Consider the following 24,951-nt stretch of genomic DNA (forward strand, 5'->3'; position numbering starts at 1 on the left):
TTGCATAATAAATATTCGTGTTTATTATTTTGCTAACCTTATAATCTCCTTGAAGGCAAGGCCTTTCCATTTTTTTTAACTGACTGACATATGATATATTCTTGAAATACTAAATAGAATGAGTTTAATAGAGTTCCAATAAAAAATGGTTGAACAAATTAATGAATTCTGGAATGCATTCATTTAATATTTCATGCACCATTATACATGTGGAAAATGAAACTGCTTAAGAAAAGTGATTAACCCACCGTCACATCTTGGAAAAGGGTAGTTCCAGTTTCTGTTGATCCCGTGCTGACAGGTGAGCACTGGGTGGCCAATTAAAATGTACCCAGGATAGCACTCGAAAGATATTGATTGTCCCACACTGTAGTCAGAGTTGACCATATACCCATTCTGGAAAGGTGGTGGGTCAGGGCAGTTCTGTAATTCATAGGCTGAAACAGACAGAAACAAGCTCATAAATAAGAAGTGCATTAGTCTGGAATTTAGAGGAGGAATAGGATGACATACAGCTTCTTAGCATGAACTTTTTAGATATAAATTTTATGAAATCTTTACTAAGATACCCATTATCATCCAGTCACATCACTTCATGGTAAATAGAAGGGGAAAAAGTAGAAGTGTGATAAATTTTATATTCTCAGTCTCCAAAATCACTGCTGATGGTGAATTAAGCCAAGAAATTAAAAGATGCTTGCTCCTGGGAAGGAAGCTAAGGAAGCTAAGACAAACCCCAAAACAGCGTATTAAAAAGCAAAGACATGACTTTGCCAACAAAGGTCCATCTAGTCAAAATTATGGTTTTTCCAGTAGTCATGTATGGATGTGAAAGTTGGACCATAAAGGAGGCTGAGCACCAAATAATTGATATTTTCAAGTTGTGGTGTTGGAGAAGACACTTGAGAGCCCCTTGGACTGCAAGGAAAACAAACCAGTCCATCCTAAAGGAAATCAACCCGAATATTCATTGGAAGGACTGATACTGAAGCTTCTATACTTCGACCACCTGATGTGAAGAGCTGATTCATTGGAAAAGACCCTAGCGCTGGGACAGGTTGAGGGCAGGAGGAGAAGAGGATGATAAAGGATGAGACAGTTCGAGGGCATCACCGACATGAGTTTGAGCCAACTCTGGGAAATAGTAAAGGACAGGAAAACCTGGTACGCTGCAGTCCACAGAGTCACAAGGAGTTAGACATGACTTAGCACCTGAACAACAACAATATAAAACAGTACTTGTTTTTAGTAGTATAATCATAAGAATTTGCATTTAGTGAAGACATATTGTGCACTTTAGAAGTTATATGGTACATACTAAAAATAAATTTGACAAGGCATACCTTGGGAAGAAAATATATGAGAAGAATTAATCAAAACAAGTTCAGACAAACAAAAAGTGCTTGTAAAGAATGTCAGGTGAACACAGACCTAACAATTTTAATTTAAAAGAAAATTACCCCAGCTCTCCTATCCAAGTGCTTCTAACTAGAAAACATGCTATTGTTTTGTTTAGTTCAATTAATGTTCAGTGCAAATAAAATAAATTCATTCCATTTTCTTAGTTTTTTTCCTTAAAAAATAGTGTAGTGTCATACTTAGCCATTACTACCAATACAATCTTTTATTTGTTTATTTATTTATGCTTCCCCTGTTTTAGCTACACCATGTGGCTTGTGGGTCTCAGTCCCCCAGCCAGGGAGTGAACCCCTGGGCTCAACAGTGAAAGCACAGAGCCATAACCTCTGGACCGCCAGGGAACGCCCCAGTACAGCCTTACTATAAAGTGTTATTTACTGTATTTGTTCGTTGTGCTCTATCACCACATCTCCTGTGCTCTGTCGAATGCGTGGTTTCCCTCCTAGAGATACTGCTATTTGAGTCTAACATTACCTTACAGACAAGTGCTCAGAAAAAGAACAGAGAACTCCATGGTGTGTTCCAACTATCAACCAGTTTCCTTCTTTATTATGTTCTTTTCCACTGGGGTCAGCAGCTTGTTCTCATTCTTGTTTTACTCAAAATACAGTGAGCTCTGTTGGTGAAATGAGTCCTCTAATAAATACATCAAATATGGCTGCTAATAAACTTAAAAAGTAAAAACCATAAAAAATGGATTTCCAGTTTTCATGGGACAAAAATAAAATAAAACCTTGTTCAACATCACTCTGTCCTCCCTGGGAGATTATGTTTATGCTCTAGTGGGGCTCTGGGGGTATCAATACAAGAATCAGTTATCATGGTACATTATAAAGGAGGTAACAGGTAACAGAGATTCCAGATGAGGCATCATGTGAAACAGCATTTAACAAAGATTCACACACACTTTCCACCTGTTCATCACACATGCTAATAACAAGTCCCATGATGCATTTCCCTACACATTATGTGGTTTGTGGTATAATTTAAGAAAGACATTCAAGTTCTGTTTAGGGATGTATGAAATTAGCCTGTTTCTACTCTAGTCAAGGCTATGGTTTTTCCAGTATCATGTATGGATGTGAGAGTTGGACTGTGAAGAAAGCTGAGCGCCAAAGAATTGATGCTTTTGAACTGTGGTGTTGGAGAAGACTCTTGAGAGTCCCTTGGACTACAAGGAGATCCAACCAGTCCATTCTAAAGGAGATAAGTCCTTTGGAAGGAATTGGAAGGAATGATGCTAAATCTGAAACTCCAGTACTTTGGCCACCTCATGCGAAGAGTTGACCCATTGGAGAAGACTCTGATGCTGGGAGGGATTGAGGGCAGGAGGAGAAGGGGACGACAGAGGATGAAATGGCTGGATGGCATCACCGACTCAATGGACGTGAGTCTGAGTAAACTCCTGGAGATGGTGATGGACAGGGAGGCCTGGCATGCTGCAATTCATGGGGTCGCAAAGAGTTGGACATGACTGAGTGACTGAACTGAACTGAACTGAACTCATCACCTAACGTCTGTGAAAGGGATTGAAAATGGAAGTTTAAGTTGCCTTTAGCAGCCCCATGATATTAAGTCAAAAAACTCTGGGTTACCCTTGATTAGAAGAAAGATATATTTTTTCTTTCTTTTTTTAATGGTACCAACATAGCTTTCCTGTATGGGGATTAAAGGGTATTAAAAGAGAGAGAGAGAGAATACCAGCCCAGGTAGGCAGGGCTATAGTTTTTATTACCTACTCATATACTGAGTAAAATAAAAATAATGTATTGAGTGTTTTCTTGTTTAGTAGCTAAGTTGAGTCTGAGTCTTTTGCAACCCCATGGACTGCAGCTCGCCACACTCCTATGTTCAAGGAATTTTCCAGGCAAGAATACTGGAGTGGGTTGCCATTTCCTTCTTCCCAACCCAGGGATGGATGATGTGTCTCCCGCATCCTCTGCATTGGCAGGCAGATTTGTTGCCACTGCATCACCAGGGAAACCCTGCATTGAGTGCCCGCTATGTTATAAGTGGAAACTAGACAGAAATGGACCCTGCTTTCACAAAGCTTACATTCTATTTAGGGAAACAGACACAAATAAATCAACATGTTGGTAATTACATAAAATAACCAAGTTGTGTAAACTGTTGTTAAAGAAACATGCAAGGACTAAAATAAAGCTTGGGGGGGAAACCAGGATGGAGGTTTAAGTGAGGGTGATCAAAACCTGCCTCCTTGAACAAGTAGCCCTGAACTTGAGGTCTGAGTGAAGATACAGCCAGGTAATAACCGAGAAAGGAAGCCCTTTCAGTAGAGGGAGCAGCGGGGGCCCAAGGACATAGGAAGCTGGGTCTCCGAGACGAGGTGGGGGTTCAAGGAGAGGAGCCTGGGGGTCATCATCCCAGCGTGCCCATTGTGTTCACAGTCTATAGCTCTCTCACGAGGGAGAATCTTGCAAAGAATTGGGCCAGGCCACAGAAGAGGAATTAGGACACGCTTCTCAAGTGGACACAGACATGGTTTTAAAAACCAGACCCATTCTTCATCTCACAAATCATATCTTCCAGGTGAAAAGAAAAAACAAACACAAAACCCACAGCTCATTTCAGTGTTTCCTTAAGATTTTACAATCCCAATTAATTGTTTTCAGTTGTGAATATTTCACCAACTATACATATTAGCAACACTATTTTCAAGTCTTTTTCTAAATCTCTTATTTAATGGAGTCCTTCACTATTCAAATATCACTAACAATATTTCCAAATTCTTAATTGACAGGTCACACGTCACATATACGTTCTCTATTTTTTTTTTAAATGTCCCAAAGTTTGACTCATGGTCATAAATATTGATTGACAGGACTATTTTAAAGTAAATACAAAGAAGTAATAAAATTATTTGCTAGTGTGCTAAAAATACATTTTGGAAAGATTCCCACTGCATGTGTTTAGTACATGCAGGAGACTACGTGTTACCTGCACTGTCCACATCCACGCACCTCTGAACACCTCTGATACCTCCATGCACCCGGACCTCTGGGCTTGGGGGTGAAGAACAGCTTAACCAGGGATCAGAATCCTTATCTAAGCACTACTTTGTTGATCTGCACATCACTCATGGTGAAATCATTAACTGCCATAACTCATTTTTATAACATAAAACGTTTTAATTTGAGAAAAAAAAAAAAAAACATCAACTAAGAGAGAAAAAGAAAGACCACTTCACTGGAGTTTGATAAGGAAGTGACTTCTAGCATAAAGAGAAGTAAAAATCACCATTTTCATCACAGCACTGTTTATAATAGCCAGGACATGGAAGCAACCTAGATGCCCATCAGCAGATGAATGGATAAGAAAGCTGTAGTACATATACACAATGGAGTATTACTCAGCCATTAAAAAGAATACATTTGAATCAGTTCTAATGAGATGGATGAAACTGGAACCTATTATACAGAGTGAAGTAAGCCAGAAAGAAAAACACCAATACAGTATACTAATGCATATATATGGAATTTAGAAAGATGGTAACAATAACCCTGTGTACAAGACAGCAAAAGAAACACTGATGTATAGATCAGTCTTATGGACTCTGTGGGAGAGGGAGAGGGTGGGGAGATTTGGGAGAATGGCATTGAAACATGTATAATATCATGTATGATACAAGTTGCCAGTCCAGGTTCGATGCACGATCCTGGATGCTTGGGGCTGGTGCACTGGGATGACCCAGAGGGAGGGTATGGGGAGGGAGGAGGGAGGAGGGTTCAGGATGGGGAACACAGGTATACCTGTGGCGGATTCATTTTGATATTTGGCAAAACAAATACAATATTGTAAAGTTTAAAAATAAAATAAAATTTTAAAAAAAGAGATAAAAGGAGAAGAAACATGAGCATTAAAGGGGGAAAAATGTAACAGTAACATAGAGTAACAGTAACGTAGACATTATATGATTATTAGTGACCTTATGCCAATATATTTGAGAACTTAGATGAAATGGCTAATTTTCATAAAAGAGAGTTAAAAACAATGTAAATTGAAATAGAATAGAAATATAAAACCCAAATAAAGTAATAGCCATTAAAGACTTGAACTGAAATTCACTACCTCCCTGTTCCCTCACAGATGCCAGGCTTAGATACAGGTGACTGTTTGCTGCTGCTAAGTCACTTCAGTCATGTCTGACTCTGTGCAGCCCCATAGACGGCAGCCTGCCAGGCTCCCCCATCCCTGGGATTCTCCAGGCAAGAACACTGGAGTGGGTTGCCATTTCCTTCTCCAATGCAGCAAAGGGAGAAGTGAAAGTGAAGTCACTCAGTCGTGTCTGACTCTTAGCGACCCCATGGACTGCAGCCCACTAGGCTTCTCCATCCATGAGATTTTCCTGGCAAGAGTACTGGAGTGGGGTGCCATTGCCTTCTCTGACAGGTGACTGTTAGCAAACCTTTAAGAAACAGTAATAGAAGAAGAGGGGGAAACTAGTCAAGTGATTTTATTAATCTGGTTTAATGTAATAGCTAAACTAGACAAGGAATGTAGAGAAAAAGAAAATTATAAACCTGTTTCACTAATGAGCATAGATGGCAAAAAAAAAACTATAGCAAATTGTAGGAATTTGTTAAAATGCATCATAACTGAAGTATAGTTGGTTTTATACATAGAAAATCCTTGAAAACCTCCAGACTACTAGAACAAATAAGAAGATAAGATATCAAATTATAAAATAGGAAGCATTTAGGCATAATAGCGTAAAGCAATTTGAAAACTGTAACTCAAAAATTTAATTAAAATTTATGACTAAATTTAAAAAAAATCACCATTTTCAGACAAGTTCTGTTTCAACTGAAGGCCATTAAGTCCTTCATACATTTCATATATTTTTCAGACACTTCCATATTTGACAACTCCCAAAGACTTTTTGGGTTTGAGTGAACTCCGGGAGTTGGTGATGGACAGGGAGGCCTGGCATGCTGCAATTCATGGGGTTTCAGAGTCAGACATGACTGAGCGACTGAACTGAACTGAACTGAAAGATTTTTTGTGAGGTGTTATTCAGTATTTCTAAAAGATTTGTTGTATGATATATAATTGAAAAGTTGAAATAGAGAGAGAATCATCAACCAACAGAAAAACAGGTTTCCGAGTACAGACAAGAGTCTTGAGGTAGTTCTGCAAAATAGCAGAGGCCTTGGAATGTGTTGCAAGGGAGCCCTGGGACTGAGTTGGACCTGTGTCTCCCATCTGATGGACCTGGGATGTGGACCAAACCACTTCCATTCTGGTAGGCTCTTTCCTTCATTTATGAAAGGGGAACAATTATGCCTATCTGATCTACAAGAATTAACAACGATGACAAATGCAGTGAACATGGTTGGTATGCATTAACTGAGTAAGGCTAAGTCTTAACTATAAGAAATGTCTGGTTTGTATGATAAAATATGTTTCATTGCTCAAGACATAGCACTCAAGCCTCTTCTCTGATAGAGGTAGACTCAGGAGGGAGAAGCCAGTTCTAATACCAGGAATTAGTGTGAAATACTAAGAAAGAGCCTTGTTACAGGGAGGAGAGACTGCAGTTAGCATCAAGGTCCACAATGAATATGACCTCGAAACCCCTTTCACGTCCTCAGCTTCCTCTCAATGAAAAGATTGATCTGGTCCAGAAGTGACTAGACTCGTGCTGCAGTCCATGGAATTTCTCAAGTGCACAGGCACACAAGATCACCAGCTTCCAGAGGGGGCTGTTGTCATGACTAGGATGACATATCATTGACCTCTATAATGAGGGCACATTCCTAGCTCTCATTTTTAAGACAGATTGGCCACCTAAATGTTCTCTATTGCTCATGTGAATTGCTTGATCGCCAAACCTACTGGTGATGTCCACCTACATCACTGTGAAGGCTGCAGCCAACCCCATGCCTTCCAGGCTGCCCACAGGCTCCCCTGGAGGACAGGTCACCAAACTGCTTGCTCACAGTGGCAACTCCAATTGTGTCTCATGCTTCCACCAACCAAGCACTGAGGGCCCAGCCGTCATTTTACACAACAGCTTTTACATTGTGAAGAAATGTTTGTTCTGACCCAAAGAAATCGCTGGCTTCGCACAGCCACTGACATACCTGTCCAGGTGAGCCTTTGGTCCACAGGAACTGCTCCGCTAAGGGACAAAGTGGCTGAGATTACTACTTTACTTTCAGCAAAGCCATAAAAGGAAAAGCAGATCCACATGACCTTCAGGGAGGAAATGGGACACCTTTTAAGATTTCGACCCTGGTCTCTAAGAGTTTAGTCCATGAACCACTTTTCCATCTTGAAAAAGGGTACCCTGCAGAAGATGAGGATTGATGCAGTAGTGTACTGCCCACTGCTTTAAGCATTTTTAGGTGAAATAGCCTTCTTTATAAAAAGCCTCATGTTGAGAGCTTGGTTCAGACATGTGGATGGTGGAAAAAGGACAGAGGAAGCTCACTGTCCTTGCTCCCCAACAGCTCAGAAGAGCATGCTCACAGAAGAAAGAGCAGCAGCTTTAAAGGCACATCAACTTCATGTTTAAATCACAGCCGTGTCTATAAGGAATCACAGTGAGCACGCTCATACAGTCAGTGTGAATGAATTCTTCAGTTGTTCACGGCACATAAAGGCAGTTTAATTGCTTTTCCTCCTAAAGGGGAAAAACTGGTAGCCACAAACTATAGCTTATTTTCTCACAGATTCATTTCACTAAAATGGCAATGGTTTTGTGATTGTAGGCATGAATAAGCAGATTTAACACATCCTATTAAAGTGATTTTTTTTAAAGGTGTTGAGCACATATAGCAAAAGGAAAAAAGACGTTTTTACCACTTATGGCTAAAGAACTTAAAATTATCTTTAAGCTTTTTGGCATCTAATAATTATGCTTTATAATGAAAGAGACATAAAGAAAGAGAGAGAAAGAAAGATGGAGGAGGAGAAAAGAAAGGAGGGAAGACAAGTATTCAACTTCAAATGTCAAGTCTCAAAAAAGAAAAGGAAAAGAAAGTCCTAAGAATCTTAATGGGTATCCCAGGTGACTCAGTGGTAAAGAATCCGCCTGCCAATGCAGGAAACACGGGTTCAATCCTTGGTCCAGGAAGATCCCCTGGAGAAGGAAATGGCAACTCACTCTAGTATTCTTGCCTGGAAAATCCCACGGTCAGAGGAGCCTGGCAGGCTACAGTCCATAGGGATGCAGAGTTGGACAAAACTTAGGGACAGAACAATGACAACAAAAATCTTAATATGGCAACATTTTGCAAATACCATGAAAAACAATGTCAGTACCAATAAGCTCATACCTATACTACAAGGAGAAGACAACACTCAGAATTTCTCTTTTTCAGGAGAATCCTTTGTTTGGATCTGAGAAAATAATCATTGTTCACGTCTGTCAATCTTAAGTGGTATTTGCATCAAGTGTTTAAATTATAGGCACTGGATGTGGCAGCAGGCGGAAGCATGTAGTCATCTTTCTAATACCTATTATATTTTCTGACTGATATCTAATCAGTTGATAAATATCTTCATCCTATCAGCCATCTCCCAGTTTTTGACTTAGAAGTAGGGTACCTGAACTCAATTTTATTTAACACAATTCATCTTTCACTTCTCAAGTTCTGTATAAGTCATTTAACTTCAAGACAGCTACATGTACTACTGGTAACATTTTTGACCTTTATATGGTCATAAATAAATGAGAAGGCTTAGTAATAAGGGGTATACACAGACACCACTGAGAATGACAAGAATTATCTGCATGATTTATGCATCTTCTTATGAGTTATTAATCATAAGCTTAACTTATAAATCTCAAGTGCAACCTAGGAATTTCGCTGTGACACACACATCAGAGTTGTGTCATTTGGCCAGCTTATAAATTTTATAAAATGACAAACTATCTAATTAAGTGTCACCCCTGTTGGCTAAGATACTCCACAAGAAATCCGAACACCTCATATTCATGTTCTCATTCTTTTTTACTTAATTTATTTTTATGTCTTTCAACTATATCAATTAATTGCCTACATTAAAAATACATTGCTTAGAATTTTTTTTTTTAAATGTGGATACTGAAATTTAGAGTCAGGTGTCAAGTAAATAAAACATTCACTCAACGAACTAGGTGTTTAGCCTGGACAAGAACTCACAGATTCTGATGCCTACAGGCCAAGGAGACACAAGTTCAAAGCTGGCAGGCTGCTAAAGGAGACTTTTGAAGTCGCTGCCTTGGCACCTTGGAAGGGCCATCACTCTGACACTTCAGGGGACAGCCCCTGCTGATACCGGCAAACCACCCTGATTCTGACGTCACAACAGGAAAACGGGTCTTTTACCAATTATGTAAAATCTAATGCTAATATTGACAACTTAAAAATATTCATATTTTCCTAATGAAACTCAGTAGTTTTATGATTTCTGGTCTAGATTATTCCTATACAGAATTTTTTTTAATTTTTTATTTTGTATTGAGGTATAGCTAATTAACAAACAATTTGTGATAGTTTCAGGTGGACAGCAAACTGTCTCAGACACACATATGCATGCATTCACTCTCTCCCAAACTTCCCTCTCATACAGACTGGCACATAACATTGAACAGAATTCCCTGTGCTATATAGTAAGACTTTGTTGGTTATCTATTTTCAGATATAACAATGTATACCTGTCCACCCCCTCCTTCTTAACTATCCCTTCCTCCCAGCAACCATAAGCTGGTTCTTGAAGTCCCTACACAGACTTTTTGTGGTATCATGTTCTTCTTTCCTTCTTTCCTCTCTCTCTTTCTTTCTTTCAGTACTCTTTTTGTAGCGAACTAATTGATAGCTTTTGGAGCTATATAGACACAGCCTTAGTAACCCTATCTGAAAAATATCAATAGAAAAAAAAAATTTGTTTGAACAATGGAGGTTTAAAGTTACATAAGATAAAATCTGAGGAGCACATGGAAACCCACTCTGCTATTCTTGCCTGGAGAATCCCATAGATAGAGGAGCCTGGCAGACCCCAGTCCATAGAGTCACAAAGAGTCAGACAGGACTGAAGCGACTTCAGTATCAGTTCAGTTGCTCAGTCATGTCCAACTGTTTGAGACCCATGGACTGCAGCATGCCAGGCTTCCTTGTCCATCACCAACTCCCAGAGCTTGCTCAAACTCATGTCCAACAAGTTGGTGATGCTATCCAACCATCTCTCCTCTGTTGTCCCCTTTTCCTCCTGCCCTCAATCCTTTCCAGCATCAGGGTCTTTTCCAAGGAGTCAGCTCTTTGGATCAGGTGGCCAAAGTATTGAAGCTTCAGTTTCAGCATCAGTCCTTCCAATGAATATTCAGGACCGGTTTCCTTTAGGATTGATTGGTTTGATCTCCTTGCTCTTCAAGGGATTCTCAAGAGTTCTCACCAACACCACAGTTCAAAAGCATCAATTCTTTGGCACTCAGCTTTCTTTACTCTCACATCCATACATGACCACTGGAAAAACCATAGCTTTGACTAGACGGACCTTTGTAGGCAAAGTAATGTCTCTGCTTTTTAATATTCTCTCTTGGTTGGTCCTAACTTTTCTTCCAAGGAGCAAGAGTCTTTTAATTGCATGGCTGAAGTCGCAATCTGCAGTGATTTTGAAGCCCCCCAAAGTAAAGTCTGTCACTGTTGCCATTGTTTCTTCATCTATTTGCCATGAAGTGATGGGACCGGATGCCATGATCTTAGTTTTTTGAATGTTGAGTTTTAAGCCAGCTTTTTCACTCTCCTCTTTCACTTTCATCAAGAGGCTCTTTGGTTCCTCTTCACTTTCTGCCATATGGGTGGTGTCATCTGCATATCTGAGGTTATTGATATTTCTCCCAGCAATCTTGATTCCAGCTTGCACTTCACTCAGTCCAGCATTTTGCATAATGTATTCTGCATATAATTTAAATAAGCAGGGTGACAATATACAGCTTTGATGTACTCCTTTCCCAATATGGAACCAGTTCTTTGTTCCATGTCTGGTTCTAACTATTGCTTCTTGACCTGCATACAGATTTCTCAGGAGGCAGGTAAGGTGGTCTGTTATTCCCATCTCTTTAAGAATTTTTCACAGTTTGTTTTAATCCACATAGTCAAAGGCTTTGGCGTAGTCAATAAAGCAGGAGTAGATATTTTTCTGGAACTCTCTAATTTTTTCTATGAAGCAACTTAGCACATACGTAGGATAAAATCTAATTTCAAAAGTACACAGCAAACAATAATAGCATGGGAATCTGTATTTGAGTCTTGCAAAGTCAATAAAAAAAGAAAAGTTAAAAATTTAAATACAGTATTAAGAAGCTGTCCCCTAGCCCCATTTTGTCATATGCATGTGGACCTGGTGTCAGAGGTACAACAGCCATCCTCGGACCACAAGGCAACAAGGAGAAAAAGGCTACAAGCATCACATACTGGTTGGCCTTGATGTACTCAGTGCTGGCAGAAGTCACCCGGGACTTCTCGGGGTGATTGACAGTTATGACCATGAGACTCTGCCCAGGCTTTGTTCAGACTCTGCTCTTGACCTCCCTTTTCTTACAGCGTTAATTTTAGAAAACTTGTCACTATACATTTTTCCTCTGTCCCTTGGAGATGCATATAAGTCTTTTTAAGAGCCTCTTGTCAGTTTCACAATGTAGGTATGTGTTTCTCATGGGCCTGGGGACTGATCCTCTGAAGTGACCATCAGGGAGCCCTCAGAGGACAGTAATCGAGCTCCAGTGGCTCCAGGCTGTGCACTCTGTCTGGGAGCCAAGAGATGGTTTACAGGCTTTGGGCTAACTCGGAAGGGCTATGACCCCCATTCCAGCTCCTAGAAAGTCTCCAGCCTTTAGCCTGTATTCATTTTAAAACCTAAATTTGGAATAAACACCTTAAGGAACATTTATGTTTATTATATAAACACCCTTTGGAAGGATAGATTCTTATCCTGCATGAAGCCAGATGCAAGTGTGGATAAATTCAGTCTCCAGTCTCAACACCTCTGCAAACCTGTGCCTCTCCTCAGGGACCCAGCCCCAAACTGTCCTTTCTCCTAGAAGCTCCAACGCAGCAGCCATGGATCAGGATGCCAGCACCCTCACTCCAGTTTGCTTGGCCAGGCCTGAGTGGTCCAGAGATGGGCGGCACTACAACCTGTTAAGATCTGTGATTCAGAAAGATGACAGCAACGCTAGCACAATTTCAGATTTGAGTGTTGTTTCTTTTATTTTCTTGATGATTCATGTGAAAGCTGGATCTGTAAATTTACAAATGCGATTTTGTTTTATTTAATCTTTTAAAGTCTTGTTTGGTTATGCCGTGCAGCATGCTGCATCATAGTTCACCGACCAGGGATGGACCCTGTGCCCCTTGCAGTGGAATTGCTGACTGTTAACCCCTGGACTGCCAGGGGAGGCCCACAGACTGGATTTTAAGTCACCACAGCTAGCTTTGATGAACAGAAGATAAGAGGAAGAAACCCAGAGAAGAACACTGCTGACACTGTGATCCCCACAATGGCTTTTTTTTTAAATTTAAAGACAGATGAACCTACATGTAAACGAATGAAAGGGAGAAGAATTTGCTGCCCCAAAATATTCCTCTTTGGTGTGAGGATTATCGCGAGTTCATTATCCTTAAGGAGGTGCAGACATGGGGGTATCTTTGGAAACAGAGTAGAAGCTAGTCATTTATAGGAGACATTTACATCTATGAGGGAAATCTCCCTTGGTAAGTAAGGGTGTCCTTTCTCTGCTCCAGGAAGAGAAAGGTGGCTAAATCTCCAGAAACTTATCAGTGGAGAAGAAAAGAACAAGCTCAGTCTGCCTGACAACCACGCCATGCTTCCCTGCTCACCTCTCATGTTTTTACAGGGGGGTGATCTCAGAAAAGAATCCAGAAAAATAGGGGAAATGTGTTTCTTCCCCTCCACAAACATCGGTGGGAAGGGCAAAATCTGAGTTCAGCACATGAATTTTCCCCACTTTCTAGGAGCATATGGCTTTGCATCTTCTCTGCTGCTACCTCTTTGAGTTCACTTTCTTCTCCGGTTTCTCAGTGTCTTGTCTGGGGTGTTTTGCACATTTCACATGTTCCTTTTTGACTCTGTTTCTGAGGTGGCACTAGTGGTAAAGAACACACCTGTTAGTGAAGGAGACATAAGAGACATGGGTTCAGTCTCTGGATTGGAAAGATCTCCTGGAGGAGGACATGGCAATCAACTCCAGTATTCTTGCCTGGAGAATCTCATGGACAGAAGAGCCTGGTGGGCTATAGTCCAGAGGGTCACAAAGAATCAGACACGACTGAAGTGACTTAGCACCAGCACATAGACTCAAGTAGAGTCACATGTACAGGAAACGTTTAGTTCTCAGTAAACCTGTGTTAACTGCAAGGCCCAGGTCAGATGGCACCCCCAGGCCTCCTCTAACTGAGACTGAGTGGAGCCCTATGGGCTCCCAGACATTAAGGCACTTTTGTCCCCCATTTCTTCAGCTTCCATGGTGTCCCTGAGTTCCAAATGGCAGACTGAAACAGTTGCTAATCAAAGGAGGAACAGCCATGAAGCCACCTCCTGAGGCAAGGTTATAGGGACCAGAGAAATTCATGGAGATTCAGTTTAGTTCAGTCCGACACTTTGCGACCCCACGGACTGCAGCACCCAGGCTTCCCTGTTCATCACCAACTCCTAGAGGTTGCTCAAACTCATGTACATCTAGTTGGTGATGCCATCCAACCATTTCATCCTCTGTCATCTCCTTCTCCTCCTGCCTTCAATCTTTCCTAGCATCAGAGTCTTTACCAGTGAGTCAGTTCTTCACATCAGGTGGCTAAAGTATTGGAGTTTCAGCTTCAGCATCAGTCCTTCCAATGAATATTCAGGACTGATTTCCTTTAAGACTGACTGGTATGATCTCCTTGCAGTCCAAGGAACTCTCAAGAGTCTTCTCAAACACCATAGTTCGAAAGCATCAGTTCTTTGACACTCAGCTTTCTTTATAGTCCAAATCCACATCCATACATGACTACTGGAAAAACCATAGCTTTGAGTAGATGGACCTTCGTTGGCAAAGTAATGTATCTGCCTTTAATATGCTGTCTAGGATAATCATAGCTTTTCTTCCAAGGAGAAAGCTCTTTTCATTTCTTGGCTGCAGTCATCATCTGCAGTGATTTTGGAGCCCAAGAAAATAAAGTCGGTCACAGTTTCCATTGTTTTCCCATTATTTGCCATGAAGTGATGGAACCAGATGCCATGATCTTAGTTTTTTGAATGTTGAGTTTTAAGTCAACTTTTTCACTCTTCTCTTTCACTTTCATCAAGAGGCTCTTTAGTTCCTCTTCACTTTCTGCCATAAGGGAGATTAGACCCACCTGAGACTCTGCACATACCCTCATCTTACCAGCAACCCTGCCCTTGGAGTCCACCAAACCCAGTGTGTTGTGACAGTTTTGAAACTTTGCAGTAGAAAGAATGTAAGGCTATTACTGCCTTGATCCTTATCACCTACTCCCAACCCGAAGTCCTGACTATATAACTTCTCCCTATTCCCCAGGGACGTGAGGGCACAGTTATTGAGGTTCTAGCCTACAGTGTTTCCTTTTTGCCTGACAAGGAAATAAAGCCACTCTTTTTTTCTCCTCTGTAACTCTGTCTCCGAATTTCTGTTCAGTGTCAGTGCATAGAGATCCCTCATCTGCTAGACAGGAGATGGTGTTGACTCCATCAGGCCCTTGCAATCCTTGTGGGAGATTCTGAGAGAGCTATATCTGTGTTTGTGCAGTACAACATGGGGTGTATTTGAGAACCAGCAGATGCAGGGGAAAGCTCTAAAAGCGGGGCACAGGGTCTTCTTTTGAGAAGGAAATTATTTTGACAAATAGAATGTACATATGCAGAGAAGTCTCTCACTCTTGTGCCAAGAGGATACTCCCTAAACTCTTCTCAGAGAAAAGGAGTGGGGTTAATCATCACAGTACTGATGTCATGTATAAAACAGATCACTGATGAGAACCTCCTGCACAGCACAGGGAACCCTGTTCAGTGCTCTGTGGTGACCTGCACGGGAGGGAAATCCAAAACAGAGGGGTTTATGTATACATGTAGCTGTTGCACTTTGCTATACAGAAGAAATTAACACTGTAAAACAACTATACTCCTATAAATGTTTTGAAAGATAAATCAACACAACAAACTTCACTCAACGACCCTCACGAACCACAGATTTCCTGGTCTTCTTCCCATTGCTGCCTCTCTTCTTGGAATCCTGAACCCCTTTCCCCCTTGTTTTAGCTTCAGAAGCTACCTAAACCCTCAAGTTCTAGCTACTCCTGTGAGTGACTCTTGTCTGGGTTCTCGCAGGCATCTGTGAGTCCGTGAAAAGTGTGTACTCATAAACTTGTGCTAGTTCTCCTCCTGCTGAGCTGTCACGGGCGGGTCTTATCACCCACTGGAGAACCTCAGATGACACAAAAACCTGCAGACTTGGATGACTGTGTAACTACAGGGGTGTTGACAGTATATGTGGGTGGGCAGGAGAAATGAGAAGAGGAGGAGACTCTGGAAGAACTGGAGGAGATGATTCCTCCACAGTGCTTCTGAGAAAGTGGGAGCTGAAGGGGTCATTAAAATTAAACATAAGCAGGGGTGTGTGTGTGAGAAAGAGAGGAACTTGAGTGTATTAAGGAGAAAGAGAAACAGCCACTGGAAAAGCAATGAAGGGAAGATAATTCCCACTTGGAGAAAAGTGAAAGTGTTAGTCACTCAGTCATATCTGACTCTTTGGGATCCCACAGACTGTAGCTGCCAGGCTTCTCTGTCCATGGGATTCTCCAGGCAAGATTACTGAAGTGGGTTGCCATGCCCTCCTCCAGGGGATCTTCCTGAGCCAGGGATCGAGGCCCTGTCTCCTGCATTTCAGGCAAATTCTTCACCATCTAAGCCATTAAAGTGAAAAGTGAACTGAAAGTGAAGTTGCTCAGTCATGTCCAACTCTTTGCGACACCATGGACTGTAGCCTATCAGGCTCCTCCATCCATGGGATTTTCCAGGCAAGAGTGCTGGAGTGGATTGCCATTTCCCAATTCCTACCTTAAATGCCCTGGAAAGAGTAGAAAGAAACATTCTAGAGTCTAGTGCATTGGAGGGGTTGCCTGCAAGAAAGGGATCATTCTCTTGTCTCCAAAAAGGGGAAGAGCAGGGGTGTAGGCAGACCTCTGTGCTGGCCTGGGAAACTGTCTCTCCACTGTTCTCTGTGTACCTGGGCACACACACCAGCCTTCCAGTGGGACTTGACACCCTTGCTGAGACACAGCGGGGTCCAGGTGAGAAGGAATGACAGACACAGGTGGACACAGAGAAATCCAGGCAAGGTCTCCTGTCTCATTCCTTAGGCTGTATCACCCTGTCTTTTTTTCCCCCTACCTGGATTCCTATTTTAAAACACTCAAATTCTGGAAATGTAAATTTATACTTTAAGTAACCACTGAAGTAACAAGGTCTGAAAGTTCAACGCAAAATGCCATCCTCTTTTAGTAATGAAATATTAAACATTTTCGAAGGCAGTCTATAAAATTAAAAAAAACAAGTGATATCACCATGTTAAAAAAAGACTCCACTTTTGACATTTTTTTTTACTTCATTTGAATTAACAACGTTGAAGAAAAGGCCAGCTAAATTATTGTGTATGAAATGAAAACTTTGAACTTTTTCACATGTCAGAAAGCTTTGATGATGGTAGATTCTAACTTTTTTTAGAGATCTCACATTTTGATGGTTTAAAAACACATAAAGTTCATTCCCTCTCTATCTTTCTCCTTCCCCCACTGCCCCTACCCCCACTCTGGCATAACTTGAACATGGCTTGAATAGTATACAAGGTCATTACTTTGACCTGAGAGAAAGCTTAAATGCATGAAAGACAGGGTCAGACCCCCTTCCCTTGTGGACATGAGGCAGGAGATAGATGGACTCCAGCTTAGATGTTACAGTCAGCCTCCTTTTTACATTTCCAGATGGAATAACAACAGGAGCAGGGCAAATGCTGGACTTTGCTCCAGTGAACACTTAAGACAACAGTCATAGTGGAGACAGAGGGGAGCTGAGCCCTGCCCAAATGGGAGATGGAGAGACCACACGTCCCGCCTTCTAGAGGTCAAGGAGACCTTCCTGACTACATAGGTGCAGAAAAGGCCCCCCAGTGGTCAAAAGAAAGGGGGTCCCACCCCACAGCAGGTGATGCCAACCCACCCACAGGCCTCTGCACTGAAACCCATCGTGGCTAAGAGATGCACACGCACACAGGGATGGACCCTGAGATGCTCCAGACACGGACTCAGAGCCAGGTGATTGGCCAGAGGAAGCCAGAAGAAAGGCCTGTGTAAGTGATTCAGACCACCCGAGGGCACGACTCCCTCTCTGAGCACACCCGGTGTCTATCCACACATACTCCTTTTCCTCCTAGTACCCTTTACAGGTTTCACTACTGTCTGTCTCTTTGCGGACATTTATTTTGACAAAACCAACAAACCAGGGCTTTGCTGCTGTCCTTGGTAGTCGAGTGGCCAGGATTCAGCACTCTCACTGCTGTGGCCTGACCTCAGTCTCTGGCTGGGAACTGAAATCCTGCTGTGAGCTACTGCAGGTGGAGGCCCCCCAAGATCAAAGACACTCCTTGTACTCTAGTCCTGAAGGGGTAACACCTGCATGGAGCCAAGAGGACACAGTGACAGGTGACAAGGCTATGTGACAATGGGGATAAGAGGGTCCCAGTGGTGATGTGGCCACTGGAGGAAGACAGAAGGGACCCCGGTGAAGCAGTGCCTGACCTGCTCCTGGCATCTGGTCCTGACCTGTGTGAAGCCTGGCAAAGACTCCATTCCCACCAGAAAGCCATGCTCCACTCTGGACTCTCCAGTTGTGCAAGACTTTAACCAGCTCGGATGTTCATGCTTCCACAGAATTTAAGTGTCAGATGCATCCCCAGGTGTGGTAGGAGTCTTACCTTGGTAAGTGAGTTTAAACCCCGGCCGGTTCTGCGAGTGGTCGCTGTAGAAGTGGATGAGCGTCTCATGAGTGGTGCTCAGCAGGGCGCTGGGCAGGTCGGGGCCGCTGAACTGCCCGATCATCGGGCTGGTGTGATAAGGGCCGTTTTGAATTTCAAGGTAATCATGATTAGCTTCGGTAGAAAAATTCAGAAATTGAATATGTGCACCTATGAAAAAAATAGGCAACACTGGTGAATACTGGTATCAAAATTTTTTATAATGCTTATCAACAGAGATTAAAACCACATCAGTTTCTTCCAACAATCTCTCTCTAGGAGGCAGAGTGGAGGAACATGAACATTGTGAATTACAACAAGCCTTGGTTTGGTTTCTCCTCTGCTGCCCACCAGCTGTGTGACCTTTGTTCATGTAGTGAATGCTCCTAAGTCAATTTTTTTGTGAAATATGGACATTACTGGCACTGCATCACAGAGGCATGCAGGTGTAATTCTCAGAATGGCGACTTATATCCACACACAATGGCAGGGATTCTTGTCCAGCTGCTATTATAATCCTTACAATCAGAAACATAAGTTTGCAATTGTCAGTTAATTTTCAGCTTTATCAAGGAAGAAGCCAATATAGACCTAACAAAATGCAACACACTTCAGAAGTGGCTTTTAAGAGGATGCTCATACCATCTCACCAGAAATCTCTTAGTTTGAAAACTGATGTTTTGACTGTGTAGTGCCTGCAATGCAAATTACTGGTGTTTGCAAGAAACCTGCTCTGGTAAACGCCACGCTGATTCTCACAACTGAATCTATTTTAACAAGAGGCCAAGGCTGTCCAAAGGACCCACGTTGCTGGCATAATATTGATCAGTGTGCCAGATAAGCTACTATTGATAATTCAGAAGAGAATCAAAATAACTTAGAGTTATTTGCTGTGGTATTGTGGCATGGTTGAAAATTTGACTATTGTTCCTAAAATACTTCTTAATTCACTTGAAGGTTTATTCAGAATGCCAAAGATAGTAGTTTTTGCATAAATCAAGGCAATTAAGTTGGGTTTATAAAGCCTAAACTAAGAAAACCAACAGCTATTGTGGATTACTCTCTCAGCATGTGAGGAAAGCTTTATTTTGTGTTATTCTTATATATATATATATATATATATATATATATATATATATATATATATATAAAGCTCTTTTTATCCATCTATCCATATATATAAAGATCTTTTCATCTATCTATCTATCTATATATATATACATTACTTTTCATCTAACATATCTGACACATTTCCTAGGTTTTAGGAAATTAAAGATATTGTTATATTAAAGATCATGTTTGCAAGGGTTACCTTACTTAAGCATAAATGCCGAGAAAATGTAAAGCCATCATATCTACTTAGTATTGATGGAAAACATAGGTAACATAGGTAACAAGAGTCTGAAATCAGTAAAAAAAAAAAGAAAAGAATAAAAGCTCATGCAAAGAGTAATAGGGAAGAACAACCTAAAGCTACTCAATAAATTTTAAAATTCTCCAAGAAACACAATTTTATCAATTATGGAGAAAACCTTGTTAGGAGGAAGAAAAGCGTGAATAATGGCCTTTCTGATTGGACACAGTGTAAGTCCATTATCACATCGGGATTCAGTTTACCAAGGTGACCATTGGTAAACAGGTGACCTGTTATTACCATTATTTCACAGGTGAGCAAAATAAGGCACAGGAAGGCTGGGTGTGATGTCCCAGGTAACACAGCGAGATGCAGAGTTAGACTGACACCAACTCTGATGGACAGAGAACTCGTGTTCTCTGGTTTAGCATGGAAACACGCTAGACACAAGCTAAGCATCTCATGATGTTACAAATGTTACAAATTTTTGGAGAAAGTTATTTTGTATTAAAATTATCACCCTAGTTTGATAGAGAAAATTGGAAGGAATTTCAGAATATTTCAGGAAGAGACTCAAAAAGTGAAAAGCAGAAGAAAGACTTTCAGTGAAAGGTCTTTAACAAGACTACAAAACCTTGGTTGTTTTTAGAATGAGCAACTCAAGTTTCTTCCACACCGTCCAAGTGTACATACAGCGACACATGAGCAGGAAGTGAAGGAACAGGCCGGCCTGGGGCTGGCCTGGCTGTTCTAACGCCAGGCGCCACAGATGACCCACAGGCAACAAAGCCATACATTCAAAACATTCCTGTAAATATGTAAGAGTGTCAAGCATGTCTCTGTTGGAGAGACCTCCATAAGCTAAATCATTTTCTTTATACATCTCAGTAAATACGTTTAGTTGAAAGAAATTTGGAAGCAAGGAAAGAAGAAAGACAGAGAGAGGGATTGAAAGAGACAGAGAGAGAGAGGGAGAGGGAGAAAGTAAAGAAGGAGGAAGGCAGGCGAGAAGGAGAGAAGGCAGGACCGATGACTCCTAGCCCCTCCTCCTCACCTGTCACCTCTCTGCCACCTGCTGTGAGAGCTGAGCCACTTGGCCAGTCTGTAAGTCGCAGGTCAGTTAGCATCTGATCTACTTCCTTACCTACTGTTGAGCTAAAAACAGTTTGCTTTTATAGCCTGGCCCAACATCTGACAATAAAGAGGGTTGTTTTTTCTTTTTTTTGACTAATTAATAAACTATACTAATGGATTTAAAAAAATATATATTTTTGGTGGCTGCATCAAGGCCTAGAACCTGTATGGTCCACAGAGTTTCATAAACACCCATCACATTCTTCACGGGAGGAAGAACACAGAAGCCGACATAAGAACAATCAAAAACGAATGACGAATTATTGAAATTTCTATTTTTCATCCAAAAACTATGAGATAGGATGTGAAACGAGGGCAAGATTAGAACACTTAAAATATTTATTTCCTTTTTGGGTATAAAATCAAATGGCAGGGAAACGGCTTAAAACGGGCTCATTTCAGATGTGCATATGCAGATGTCAGATGAATTCATTCAGAGATACATTTGAAATTCACAGAACGGCCTGGTTGAGAAAGAAATGAGAGATTGCAAGCAGATCAAGGGGCACAAAAACCCTAAAAGATGGCCAATATCTCCAAAGTAAAGGAAATAGTGAAAGTGGCCTTTCCCTGATTTGGAATTAATCTTGAAATGGAAATGGGATTATGAAAATTATAATTTTATGAAAACTTAGCATATTAAGCAGGATAAAGTATCCAGCCCCATATCAAACCACCTAATATGTATCAGGAAAGAGAACTGAGCCCAACTCTAATCTGGTTTAGAATGAAATTTTTAGCTATCTAATTTTCAGCGAATTGTGTCCAGTTTGACATCATGAAGCCAAAATGAAGGGATTAAAATAAGCGTAACCTAGTTATCCTTCTATTATCTCACAGAATACCAAAAGTGTGTTATTGCAACAAGAAAACCCATCTGAATGCCCATCTAGGGTGAAATTTACACTGACCGTCATTACACATTGGAAATTAAGTGTCAGGAAAAGGCATCTGCTGAAAGGATTTTGAATCTGGACTTGACAAAACTTTGAATATGTAAGCTGACCATAGCTTCAGAGTTAAACTCTTGTCTCTTGGTTGACAGACCCTGTGGATAGTAAGTGCTCTATTGTACATCATCTGTGCATAATAAATATATAGCAAATGAGTGAATAGTTTCAGAATTCAGAGGGAGTATTCTAAAGAGTCTTTTATTTCCTCCCTATGCTTCTAGATGGCCCAAAGCCATGGCCAGTTTTGACCCCATGCTGTGTGATGTAAGTGCAAGGGTTTCAAATATAAAAAGTAAAGCAGAAAAAACAAATGATTTAATCTCTGTTAAATATGCTTTTAGAAACTTTCAAGAAAATAGACAGAAGTTCTGTTTGATTTGGAGAAGGCAATGGCAAGCCACTCCAGTACTCTTGCCTAGAAAATCCCATGGATGGAGGAGCCTAGTGGGCTGCAGTCCATGGGGTCGCTACGAGTCGGATGCGACTGAGTGACTTCACTTTCACTTTTCACTTTCACACAATGGAGAAGGCAATGGCAACCCACTCCAGTGTTCTTGCCTGGAGAATCCAGCCACACAAAAGAGCAACCCAAATTTGTGGAAAGGAAAGGAAAGGAAACAACATTAGAGCATTTGGCCTAGTAACAAAGAGCAGTGAACAGTTAGGTAATGCCTTCTCCGTGTCAGGCATTTGCTTCAGAACAGCTGTAGGAGAACAATATTTTGTGGTATTCCTTTTAAAGATAAGTGACAGCTGTTCTAAAGCATGTCCACAACTTGCAAATTCATACCAGCAGTCACTTACAGAACTAGGATTTCTACTCGTCTACGCTCAGAGCCCAAAGACATGGGAGACCACCATGTACCATGCCTGCCCCTCAGGTGAAGTCCTGTGACTGCATGCTTGTAACAGAGCAGGGCCCTATGGTCCTTTACCTCCTATGTCCTCAGCCTGCCTTTTGTCTGTGGAAAAACTTCAGCCAATGAATAAGTTTAATCAGAGAACTGAGAAAATGTAGTAACAAAGGAAAACAGGCAAAAGAGGCCAAATAATAATAATGATACTACTAATAATAATGTGTTCTCACTAAGCGTAGTCAAGAACTTTTAGTTCTGTCTCATGGGCTATAAATAATAATCTGAGCCATGTCCTGTGAGCTGTCTTATAGATACTGAAACCTCTGCACCAGGTGGATAAGTTAACTACATGATGACCAGGCTGTAGTCATGACATAAGCTGCCACAATTCTGAGAACTGTCCTCAAGGAAATGGGATCAAACCAACACTGAAACTGAAGATTGAAACTGTGCTTAAAATAATCAAGATCCTGCTGGTCAGACCACCGATGACCAACTTGAAGATGACCGTCAGAGCTGACTGTGCTGTTTCTCCATGTAGCTCCCTCCCTCAGCCTATGACAGCTCTTGTCCACTGACCATCATTGGCTGGGAGGGGAGTCCGCGTTTGGACAGATGTCCACCCTCCCCATTGGATGCTGGCATGAAAATCAAGCAAACTTTCCTTCCCACCAACCTGGCCTCTTTACTGACTTTAGAGTGGGGAGCAGCTGGAACCCCGCTTTTGGTAAACATGCTCTCACTGAGGCTGGATGCAGAGAGCAGTTGTCAGGGGGTGAGTAATTAGCAAGTGGAGACATAGGTGGGCTTTCACGTGATACCAGAGCGACGGGTCATTTTGCATATATAATTAAGCTATTGTTCCATGGGTGTGGGAGAGAAGTAGGATTAATCAGAAGAATTATGTGACTGAGCTGGCTCCTGCTGAACAAGTGTGTCGGACGTCTAACAGGCAGTCCCATGTATATTTGCTTGTGTGAAAAGATCAAAAACACTGCAACAAACCTTCCTCTGATGAAAAACATCTAACCTGCTTTTTCTCAAGAAAAAGCACTGCTGTCTCATATTCTGGATAACTGTGTCTTTCAGGATGGCTGGGGGAATTGGAGACAGCTGTACAGTAATTATTAGCAAAACAGTCATTAATACCTAGGCAACCCAAACCCAAACTGACAATCCAGGAACCAGGAATGCACATGCCTCTTTCCTGTTTTAAAATTTCATGTTTAGGAGTATATTTATAGATTACACAACTTGTCAGAAAAACCCAGTGTGGTACTATATGTTCAGTTCAGTCACTAGCGTCTGACTCTTTGTGGCCCCATGAACCACAGCACGCCAGGCCTCCCTGTCCATCACCAACTCCTGGAGTCCACCCAAACCCATGTCCATCGAGTCGATGATGCCATCCAACCATCCCATCCTCTGTCATCCCCTTCTCCTCCTGCCCTCAATCTTTCCCAGCATCAGGGTCTTTTCCAATGAGTCAGCTCTTCACATCAGGTGGCCAAAGTATTGGAGTTTCAGCTTCAACATCAGTCCTTCCAATGAACACCCAGGACTGATCTCCTTTAGGATGGACTGGTTGGATCTCCTTGCAGTCCAAGGGACTCTCAAGAGTCTTCTCCAACACCACAGTTCAAAAGCATCAATTCTTCGGTGCTCAGCTTTCTTTATAGTCCAACTCTCACATCCATACATAACCACAGGAAAAACCATAGCCTTGACTAGACGGACCTCTGTTGGCAAAGTAATGTCTCTGCTTTTTAATATGCTGTCTGGGTTGGTCACGGAGAAGGCAATGGCACCCCACTCCAGTACTCTTGCCTGCAAACTTCCATGGATGGAGGAGCCTGGTGGGCTGCAATCTATGGGGTCGCGAAGAGTCGGACACGACTGAGCAACTTCCCTTTCACTTTTCACTTTCATGCATTGGAGAAAGAAATGGCAACCCACTCCAGTGTTCTTGCCAGGAGAATCTGGGGACGGCAGAACCTGGGGGGCTGCCGTCTATGGGGTTGCACAGAGTTGGACATGACTGATGTGATTTAGCAGCAGCAGCAGCAGTAGGTTGGTCATAACTTTCCTTCCAAAGAGTAAGTGTCTTTTAATTTCATTGCTGCAATCACCATCTGCAGTGATTTTGGAGCCCAGAAACATAAAGTCAGCCACTGTTTTCACTGTTTCCCCATCTATTTGCCA

At 41.7% G+C, this 24,951-nt stretch overlaps 1 protein-coding gene across 1 annotated transcript in view; it reads right to left on the reverse strand.

The window, feature by feature from the left end:
• CSMD1 (CUB and Sushi multiple domains 1) overlaps window positions 1–24,951 on the reverse strand; it is a 2,070,704-nt gene that overhangs the window by 160,795 nt on the left and 1,884,958 nt on the right. The window contains exons 41-42 of the mRNA XM_070781602.1: window positions 18,413–18,622; window positions 249–437 (exon numbers count right to left, since the gene is read on the reverse strand). Of these exons, the coding sequence (XP_070637703.1) occupies window positions 249–437; window positions 18,413–18,622 (399 nt within the window). The remainder of the gene's footprint in view (window positions 1–248; window positions 438–18,412; window positions 18,623–24,951) is intronic.

This window comes from Bos indicus, chromosome 27 (genome assembly GCF_029378745.1).
Source record: "Bos indicus isolate NIAB-ARS_2022 breed Sahiwal x Tharparkar chromosome 27, NIAB-ARS_B.indTharparkar_mat_pri_1.0, whole genome shotgun sequence".
Lineage (NCBI taxonomy): Eukaryota > Metazoa > Chordata > Mammalia > Artiodactyla > Bovidae > Bos > Bos indicus.